Below are 10712 nucleotides of genomic sequence, written 5' to 3' on the forward strand. Positions count from 1 at the left end.
TTTTTGCAAGAGCTGCTGAAAAATTCAGCAAAAAATCATTTGGATGAGAATATTTTAGGTAAGCAACCAAGTGTCTATGGAAAGCATTTCTGCAAACTGAGAGACGCATTATGAGAAATGGGGTTGAGGAGGGTCCCAAGTCCATTGCAGTAGAACTAAAATAACAAGTTCTGGGCAAAGTTTATACCCAAACAGTTTTTCTTGAAGCAGAAAATGTTGCTTTTGAGCACCCCTCCCTCTTCCTAACATCACACGAGTAAGTACAGGTGTGCACCATATAACATTTTGGTCAGTGATGGACCACATATAGGATGGTGAGCCAGCCCATAAGACTATAATACAGTATTGTTACTGTACCTTTTCTATGTTTAGATATGTTTAGGTGCACAAATACTTACTACTGTGTTACAGTTGCCTACAGTATTCAGTATAGTAACATGCTGTGCAGGTTTGTAGCCTAGGAACAAAAGACTATACCATGGAGCCTAGGTGTGTTAAGTAGACTATACCACCTAGGTTTGCATAAGTACACTCTATGATATTCCCACAATGATGAAATTACCCAGTGACTCATTTCTTAGAACATATCCCTGTTGTTAAGCAATGCATGACTTTAGTACCTTGTTTTGCTGAATTAATTTATTTTCTGTTTTTTTCACACAGCTAGCATATTTGGCAGCTTACTGCTTCGAAACCCAGCTTGTGACCAAAAGCTTGAAATGACAGAGAAGAAGAAGGCTCAAGAATTTATTCACCAGTTCCTCTGCAACCCACTCTGAGCCTCTTTATCTCCTCCCCTGTTTTACCTGAGGCAGCCAGTTACCAGCCCTACCTGTTCCAGCTCAAGAGATGCCTTAACATTATGTGAGGCCACTTGGAAGGAAGATGGCAGCTGCCTGTTTCCTGAGCCTAGCACACTCAGTGCTACTGTGAGTTGTGAAGACTTGGGGGAAGATCCACCACAGTGAAACTGACATTCGATGTTTATCTTTAGTTATTTAACACAGATAGATCTCTATTCATTTTTTTATTTAAAAAAATTTGAAATAACTGTACTTGTACTCATTCAACCTGCCTCCAGAGCATAGTTAGTGCCTTCCCCATGGCTTGGGCTGAGCTCCCCGTGGTCAGACATTTGAACAGACTTTCGAGTCCTGAAAGGACAATGAGTTGGATGCAAGAATGCAAGTGGAAACTGCTGGATAAATAGCCCACAGCCACCCCAGATTTTTCAAGTGCTCAGTCTGAGGACATGTGTATATGCATATGCAAATTCTACCCCTCTTCCTTTCCAGATAAGGCTCAATAATCCCAGGCTGGCCATGCAGCCTCTGAAGGCAAAACAGTGGCTTAAAAAATGGAAACACTGAAGAAACAGGTGTTCTGGTAAAACAAGTGGGATTTTTCTGGGCCAGCAAGTCCTCCAAACTGTATATGATGCATCCTCTCTCATATATGTAATATATTTTAAGGATAAATGTATTTTTAAAAGTGGTTGTTGTGTATGTTTGTATCTCTTAAAAGATGGCATCTTTCTGCAGCTGGACCTTTGTGGCCTAAGCATTGGGACAGCTGGTCAGAGTGAAAAACAGGAATTGATAGTAGGAGAATGTACTTTGCTTTGTGCGAGACGAATTGTTTGGGATTAGAGAAAAATGTGCTCTCTCTGATTCTAACTGATGCTATTTGCTTCTGTGACCGTGCTTACTTTTAGTTGTTTGTTAAATATAGTTGTTTGTTAAATCAGAATGAAAAACAGGAGTGACTCCATGACAGGCTGAACTTCCTGGAGTAGGCCTAAGTTTCGGTTTGCCGGAAATGACACTGACCACAACTGGCGCAGGCACGAAAATCCCGAGGCTTGGAGCCACTTTCAAAGGAACCAATCAGGAGCCAACACGATCAGCCACTTTTAAAGGAACCAATGAACTAAGGAGGGGCGGGAGGAAGGTGTGCCCAGCGTGTCGTGTGAAACCTGTGTGTCGTGTGTAAAACAAAAAAAGGTATAAAAGCTTAACTTTTACCCCAGGGCGGGGTCCGGTCCCGATTCATAGGAGAGGCCACTGTGTTGGTGCTCTGGGACTTGGACCCTAGCTCGAGCTAGCCAATAAACTCCTTAGCCATTTGCAGCTTCAGTCACTCTGCCTCTCTGTTCCTGGGGCCGAGGGGAACCGGCTCTAACAAAAGGTTAAAGAGACATATGCCTGGTATGTCTGGTGGATGGCACAACCATGGCCTGAACCCCTAGACCCCTGATCTAGCCTTTGGGTTTGTCTCACTCTGAATATTCTAGAAAAGCAGTTTATGGGAAAAACAGGTAGTGGCTGCTGGGAGGACCTAACATCTGGATCTTCCAGGCATTTATAAAAGACAGGAGCATGATAAAGGAACACGCAAAGTCACTTCTTGGGCCCTGGAATGCCACTACTTCTGGGCAGTGTAAAATGTGATTTAGTTAGGGCCAGGACAGTGTGAACAGTTAAAGGCAGGGAGTGGCCAGTAGGTGGCGTTAACTGGCCCGGCACGAGTCCCGTCGAAGTCGAGAATCCTCTGCAGGGGAAAAAAGTTGGGACAGCCAGCCTGGGAAGGCGTGTGAAGAGAAAAGAAATTGGGCGTTTTATGAAAACATGCGAGAAGGGGAAGAGGCGGGGCCGTCCCCTCTGGCTGGCTTGGAATACTCCTAGTTCTGCCTTTTGGATCTAATCCTCCTTTCTTGCCCCGCCCTCCCCGCCTATGTTAACTTTGGTGGGTGAAGAGGGTGAGCTGGGGCCTCGGAGGGAGAAATCCAGGAACGCCGCAGCCTTCCAGCCACTCCCTTGCGGGTCCGAGCGGGGACTCTGACGGCTAACTGTGGTCCTTCCCGTTGCAGTTGCAGCTGCCAGCTCAAGCCAGGCTACCGATATTTGGGATTAGTATTTGGAGGTTTCTTCCCTTTCCCTAGCGTCTGGTGAAGCCAGAACAACACGCTCACTCGGGCCGCCCAGTAACGCCCGCGGTGCTTGCCGGCGGGGGACTAACTCAGCTCCCGGGCTACGTCCCTTGGTGCCCCGCCCCGCCCCTCCCGCTCGCCAATTGGAGGCTGGAGCTCAGCCCCCTAGACCGCTTAAGCCAACCAGGAGCGCCAGGGAGAGGCGGAGCCACTCTCCCCTCCTTCCTCCGGAAAGCGGAAGCGGAAGTGACGTTAGGGAAAGGTGGGGGCAATCATGGTGCCGCTGGGGAGGGGAGAAGCTGCTGCTGCCGCCGTTGCCGGGAGCCGCGGAGGTAAAAGGCTAAACTAGACTTGGTCTGGGCTTGGGACTTCCCGGGGGTCGCGGGACTTAGGCTCCCTCCTGAAGCATTTCCCAGTAGAGGTCTTGGTGCGGTCACCATAGGGACCCCACCCCTCCTCCGTTTCCATGGGGATGGGTATCCAGCCCCCCTCCCCTGTTTCCATGGAGACCCGGACCCTGCCCCTCTTCGCCGTGCTTGGAGCCCCCCAGCTTGTCTTCGGATTTTTCTGTGTATCCCTGGGCTGGAGGCTATCCCAGACAGGTTCCTTTTCCCAGCCGCCTCTCAAGGGTGCTGCCTTCGCACTCCTTGTTGGCCTCCCTCAAATCTCCTGGTCTTGTTTGTTCCGGACAGTTGGTCTCCGCGTTGCCGCCGATGGTGCCGGGGCAGCCCATTGGGGCCCTCGCTGCTCTTATCTCTCCTCTCAAATGCAGCGAAATGTGCATCTGTAGGGTTGCGTAAGCCAGAGCTAGGGGTCGGGCCGGTTCCTCCCGGATCCAATCTCTTGGCCTGTCTCTGGTAACTATCTCTCTGTCTAGCTGCCCCACTAGGTAAAGGCTCACTTTCTAAACCAGAACAGAAGAGAAAGATAAAGTGCAAAGCCAGACTGAAAACTAAAAGTGTTGTACTGAGAATTTTAAAATTCTCTGTTCTGCCTGTGAAATCCACGTTTGTAGAGCTTGTGTGTTTGCAAGTGAAGGAAGAATCACTATTACAGAACATGAAAGCTCCAAATTTGGTATTTTTCTCAAGAGAGTGTATCTTCCCAAGAGAGTATGTCATCATGTCTTTCATTCATTTAGCTAACATTTTCTGAATTTGTAGTGTCAGTGTACTAATCTAGGGGCTATAGAAACAAAAATCAGTAAGACAGAGAGCCCACTACACTAGCATAGATTCTGGCCGACACCTTATTGTTTTAGGAACTAGGTAGATACAATGATCATCATTAGTTGTGCCTAATTAGGGATTAGCTTTTCCACCCAGAATCTGAAACATCTGTTCTAGGAATGAGGGAAGGAATTCACACTTCTTCCTCTACTGTTTTTCAGACATTGTGCTTTATATACATTATCTCTTTTATTCCTCATAACAACTTTGAGAGAACAGGAATTAATAGTCCCACCTTACACATAAGAAAAATGAGGCACAGGCCGGGCGCGGTGGCTCACGCCTGTAATCCTAGCACTCTGGGAGGCCAAGGCGGGCGGATTGTTTGAGCTCAGGAGTTCAAGACTGGCCTGAGCAAGAGCAAGACCCCGTCTCTACTAAAAATAGAAAGAAATTGGCCAAACAACTAAAAATAGAAAAAAAATTAGCCGGGCATGGTGGTGTGTGCCTGTAGTCCCAGCTACCCAGGAGGCTGAGGCAGGAGGATCACTTGAGCCCAGAAGTTTGAGGTTGCTGTGAGCTAGGCTGACGCCACGGCACTCTAGCCTAGGCAAGAGAGCGAGACTGTCTCAAAAAAAAAGAAAAATGAGGCACAGAAAAGTTACCTAAGTACTAAAGAGCAAATCCAGGGTTTGTAGGTACATGACTGCCTCCAAAGCCTTGCTCCTTCCACCACAGACTACATGAGGCCATGTCCTGCCTCATGGTCTGATTTGGGGGATATGTGAGTGAGATTTCCATACTTTAAGATTTATAGCAACTCAGCTTTCAAACAGCCACTGTTTGGTTTGCTCCTTAGTTCACTTTAGGTATTTTGACCAATCTTCAAATTGTTTGACAGTAAGGCACATTTAGAAGGTCTTAAGAACTGCTACTTGTTACTTCAATTTTTGAAAAAAGGCATTGCTTTTCCTTAAAAATGACTTAATGGTTTCAAAATTAAAATTAAAAAAAAAATTATTCCCAAGGAAGATGATTTTTCATTTGCTCTGGCCTACTCTTTAAATCAGACAGAAAATGAGCCCGGAGGTTTCTGAGGAGGTCCATGGGTCTTGTGGTATGGCTGTAACTCTGGCTTTGTTCTATTGCAGACAAGTCATTACCTTTTTATTTCTCACAATTGGGCTGAGCACAATTGAACCATGGGGGAACACAGTCCAGACAACAACATCATCTACTTTGAGGCAGAGGAAGATGAGCTGACCCCCGATGATAAGATGCTCAGGTTTGTGGATAAAAATGGACTGGTGCCTTCCTCATCTGGAACTGTTTATGATAGGACCACTGTTCTTATTGAGCAGGACCCTGGCACTTTGGAGGATGAAGATGACGATGGACAGTGCGGAGAACACTTGCCTTTTCTAGTAGGGGGTGAAGAGGGCTTTCACCTAATAGATCATGAAGCAATGTCCCAGGGTTATGTGCAACACATTATCTCACCAGATCAGATTCATTTGACAATAAACCCTGGTTCCACGCCCATGCCAAGAAATATTGAAGGTGCAACCCTCACTCTGCAGTCGGAATGTCCAGAAACGAAACGTAAAGAAGTAAGTAAAGCAGTGAGTGAGGGCCTAGTTTGGTTTTGGGGCAAGTCCTTAACCAATTCTTAGTGGTAGTTTTAGCTGGGGAGTAAAAGAGTCCTTGGTGTTAGGGCCTACGATAGTTTTGCTTCTTGTTTTGTTGTGACTGCTTTCTGAAAATGTTGGTTTGTATAGCCACATTGAAATTTGAGAATACTAAATTATAATTTCTCAAATTTTCTTCCCCAAATCATAAATAAAATAGAAATTTCACAGAAGTAAATTCATGTCTCTGATGCTAAAATATCTCTGGGTTGTGTATAAATACTTTGGAGATGAACATCTGCTATTATAGAATATGCTTTATTATCCTAGTGAATGATTAATGAATAATAAAAGCTAGCTTTCTTTTATAAGAAATCAGGCAACACGCAGTAAATGAGACCAGGTTATCTAATAAGTTTTCATGTTCATCATTTAGCTAATGTGAGTAAGGTAATGCATGTCAGGATTCTTTGAAAACTGTAAAGCATTTTACAAATTATACTAGTGGTTATTATTAGCAGAATAAACGTTACTATTTAAAGGTAGTGATATCCATTGTCTAGGAACTATTATAAATCAATTAGGAAAAAAATAGGTCACTGGTAGTTATAGTGCCAGGGACTAAATGTAAGGTGTCACTAAACAGAAATAAGGTGAATTATTTAGCTAAGTATTTTTCTCTTTTGCTCTGAGGTCTTGAAATTGCATATGGCTTGTGCATATGGCTTATTCACGGCATATGGCTTTTCCTTTGCTAGCCTTAGAATCTCAGAGCTAGAAGGAACCTTAGAGAGACCATCTTGTCCTACCTCCCACCCCATGCAGGAATTTTTCTACAGCATCTCTAACATCAATTCATCTGGTGTCCATTCAGACACTTCCAGAATGATAAAAGCACAGTGTTTCACAGCTTAGCCCAATACATTTTTTTGGTCAGCTCTGATTGTTAGGAAACTTTTACTTATATAGAACCAAAATATACCTTTCTGCTGATGTTGCCCACTGGTTCCAGATCTGCCTTCCTGAGTAACCTCCTTCCCACAGAACAGCCCATTAGCTATTTGAAGATAATGGGTTTCTCTTCATCTTCTCTTGTATAGGCTAAACACCTCAATTTACTTAAATATCCCTTCTATGACATTTTCCCTAGTCTCTCATCAGCCTGGTCTCCTTTGATTGTTTGAATTCCAGTATTCCAAAATTCTTTTAAAATCCAGAGTTGAACAGAATCCCACAGTGTGAGTCACCTAGAACTGAATGCTGTGTGGCTCTTATCTCTTAATTTGGTCGCTGTACTACAATTACTATATAACCTATGTTTTATCACCAACAACATCTTATAGCTCATACTTGGAAATTTCTAGAGTAGTGGTTTTCAACTGCAGGCAATATTGCTCCCCCAGGAGACATTTGACAATGTCTGGAGACATTTTTGGTCATCACACTGGGGAGGTGCTACTGGAATGTAGTGGGTAGAGGCTAAAGACTTTGTTAAAGATTTTACAATGCATAGGACAGCCCCCTACAACAAAGAATTATTTGGCCCAAAATGTCAGTAATGTTAGAACTGAGAAACCCTGCTCTAGATTATTCTCATATGTGCAGCTGTCAAGTCTTGTGCAATTGAATATGGAAACCTGCCTTAAAAATACTTCCCTACCAAATTTTATCTTGTTGGTTTCAGCCCAGTATTTGGGCTTGCTTGTAAGGGTTCATTGCCATTCAACAAACATAAAGCAACGTGCTGTTATGCTCGGGGCGGCAGGGGTTGGGGGGGGATGACAATGACTATGATGGTTTACAATATAGAAGTAGAAATACATTTATACCAGTAATCATAACATGAGGTACAATGTGATAAATGTGAAGAAGAGGTATAAATACTGACTGCATTGTGAGCACAGAGAAGCTCACCTTTAGCTCCAGGATCAGGCAAGTCTTCATGGAAAAGGTGGCATTTGGGCTGGTCTTAAAGAATGTGGACAATTTAGGGAAAAAGCAGAAGGTCTTTCTGAGAGATGGGAACAGCATGAACAAAGGAATGGAGGTGGGAAACGCAGGCCATTTTCAGGGAATAGCCAGTTTCCTGTTATAACAGCGGTCAGCACACTTTTTCTGTAAAGGCTAGATAGTAAATATTCTAGGCGTTACAGGCCATAAGATCTTTGTTGCAACTACTCAATTCTTCCATTGTAGCTCAAAAGCAGCCATAGGCAATACATAAATGAATGACCATGGCTATGTTCTGATAAAACTTTATTTTCAGAAACAAGCAGCAGGCTGGATTTGGCCCACTGGCTGTAGTGTGCTGACCCTTGGACTAGAATATAAGAAGTAGTAGGAGATAAGGATGGAAAGATAACAAAGATCCAAACATAGAAGGAAGTAATAGCATAGTAAGGGTTTTGGACTGTATTCTGGAAGTACTGGAAACCACTGAAGGTGTCTGAGCTAAGGACTAATGTGGTTAGAATAGCATTTAGAAAGATTGGTCTGGCAGCAGTGGTAGTTTAGAGGCAGAGGGAAACTGGAGACCTATTGCCCATTAAGGAGACAGTTATAGTTTAGGTTTGGGGTTTCACTTAAGTCTGATGAAGGATAGTGGTCTTGTACGTGGAAAGAATCAAGAGCTTTTGTAGAGGTATGACAGAACTTGGTACATGTTATTGGAGTTTGAAGGATGAGCCATGAGTTGGGCATGATTCAGAGGTTTTGAATCATGTTGATTGAAATGATTCATCCATTTTTCCAAGTATGTTGAGTTTCGGCTGTGTTTTAGCACAGCTGATTGATGGAGCTTCAAGTCTAGGTGAAGAGTTAAGTAGTTACAGTTCACCGTGGTTGGTACTTTAACAGAGTGTTGTGTGCATGCTGAAGAGAAAGTGGCTGCAGATGGTGATCCCATTAACAGGAATCAAGAACACAGTAAAAGGAAAAAGTTTGGTAGGGAAATATGTGAGTTTGACTGGAGTGTATTGAACTTATACTCCTTGGAAAAAAGTAACATGAACAAGTTGAAAGCCTTTTGGAAATATGGGTCTGAAGTCGAGGAAATGGCTTGTGATTAGAATTGTGGATCCACGAAAGGGCAGTAGTTCAAACTATGGGCAGTTTACCGAAGGGAGAAGTAAGAGTTGGCCTGAGAATTTAAGGGTTGGAAAGAGAAAGAGGAACCCAAGAAGATCACAATAGTCAAAGAGATGGGTAGAATGCAGTGTTGTGGAAGCTGAGAAAGAAAAGTGTCCAGAAATCTGAATATTCCTATGTGACCCTGCAGAGGGATTGAGGAGCCAGAGAGAAGCCATTAGTTCTGCTAGTTGTGTGGGTGTTCACATCATGATAAGACCTTCAGGAGAACACGGGACGCTGAAGCCACACTTTGAGTGATGAAGAAGTGAGTGGGTGATGAGGAAACAGGAGGCAGGAAGTGTCAAGTTTGGTGTTGGGTTTTCTTTTTTTTTTTTTAAGTTTGGTAGTTGGGCTAAGAAGAGTGATGAGGCAGTAGTAGTTCAAGAGGACTGAGTCATTTTTTTAGCATAGAAAATTTGAACACGGTTTGGGACCTAAACTTTAGGCCATTTTCAGTTAATGATTATTGTGTGAAAGTGTTTCATGAGATGTTTGGGAAACATTAAGTTAAACCAGGACAGAAGTTTGTTTGGTGTGCTAATGACCAAGAAGGAAGAAAATCGAGTTTTTCAAATGTTTTAAACTTGGGAAACCATTTTGCAGGTCTCATTTGCAGGGATCAGTGTTTTGTGGAACACATTTTGGGAAATGCTGATCTAGGCAGAAGAGGAGATGGTAGGGAGGGAATGATTATGTAATCAGTAATATTAGCTGTCACTTTCCCACTTTGTACTATTTGCAAATTGGTTTATTCTATTTATAAGGCTGGTTTGCCATTCATGTCTTCAGGTCGTTGATAGTCATGTCAAATAGGACAAGGTCAGGGATATTGTGAGCACTTTGTTCTGTCTACTGTGGATTTAGCTCACTCTACTTTTCCTCCCACCCACATTTTTCCATTCTATCCAAGAGACTTACATAGAAGGCTCCATAAACTATTCTTGAAATCAATAGGTTTGGGGTTGTATGGGGATTGAGGCAGAAGCAGCAGCAGCTTTAGTCTTTGAAAATCTTGCCATTCGGGAGACTTGCCTTCCTGAAGCACCATCTTACCTTAGCTTTTGCTTTGACAGTGATTTTATTTTGGCATTTAAATACGTTTAATTGGACTGAAAGGCCAATGTTTATGATGACTGTACGATAAAACACTTCATGATCCCTTAACCCTCCCTAATTCCCCTCCCTCACCCCCTTTTTAAAATTGGTTTCCTCCTCATCTCCATGCACAGGTGTTACTCTTGAGAAAGCAACTCATTTGATAACTAGTTAGTCTTCTTGGCTTCCTAAGCAGCTTATTTTCTGAGTCAGATTTTAGCCTGAATTTCCTGTTTACCCCTGATTGTTCCATTGTTTCCTATAGTGTGTGTAGTTAGCTTATCTAATTACTTCATTTTTTTTTTTTCCTCATGCTTGTCTTGTGCAAAAATAAACCAACCAGAACCTTGCCACAGGTACTACCTTTTCCTACCACAAAGTCACTGGTCATTCTGACTCTAATTTCACATACCTTATTCTCATACTTGCTATTGTATTATTTTGAGAAATTACCAATCAAAATATTGTCATGGCTGGGCAAGGTGGCTCAGACCTGTAATCCTAGCACTTTGTAAGGCCAAGGAGAGAGGATTGCTTTAGGCCACGAGTTCAGGACCAGCCTGAGCAAGAGCAAGACCCTGTCTTTACAAAAAACAGGAAAATTAGCTGGTCACAGTGGCACACGCCTGTGGTCCCAGCTACTCGGGAGGCTGAGGCAGCAGAATCGCTCAAGCCCAGGAGTAGATTGCAGTGAGCTATAATGACACCACTGCACTCTAGCCCAGGTGACAGTGTGAGAACCTGTCTCAAAAAAAAAAAAAA

The 10712-nt window shown here is 43.4% G+C and overlaps 2 protein-coding genes across 2 annotated transcripts in view; both read left to right on the forward strand.

Moving 5' to 3' along the window:
* INPP5B (inositol polyphosphate-5-phosphatase, 75kDa) overlaps window positions 1–1494 on the forward strand; it is a 48639-nt gene extending 47145 nt beyond the window's left edge. The window contains exons 17-18 of the mRNA XM_012646669.1: window positions 1–58; window positions 664–1494. The exon at window positions 1–58 is cut by the window's left edge and continues 1 nt beyond it. Of these exons, the coding sequence (XP_012502123.1) occupies window positions 1–58; window positions 664–779 (174 nt within the window). The 3' untranslated portion in view covers window positions 780–1494. The remainder of the gene's footprint in view (window positions 59–663) is intronic.
* A 1666-nt stretch (window positions 1495–3160) lies between these two features.
* Window positions 3161–10712, forward strand: part of MTF1 (metal-regulatory transcription factor 1) — a 38942-nt gene continuing 31390 nt past the window's right edge. The window contains exons 1-2 of the mRNA XM_012646670.1: window positions 3161–3261; window positions 5250–5708. Coding sequence (XP_012502124.1) covers window positions 5301–5708 — 408 coding nt within the window. The 5' untranslated portion in view covers window positions 3161–3261; window positions 5250–5300. The remainder of the gene's footprint in view (window positions 3262–5249; window positions 5709–10712) is intronic.

This window comes from Propithecus coquereli, unplaced genomic scaffold (genome assembly GCF_000956105.1).
Source record: "Propithecus coquereli isolate 6110/MARCELLA unplaced genomic scaffold, Pcoq_1.0 Scaffold249, whole genome shotgun sequence".
In the NCBI taxonomy this organism is placed as follows: Eukaryota; Metazoa; Chordata; class Mammalia; order Primates; family Indriidae; genus Propithecus; species Propithecus coquereli.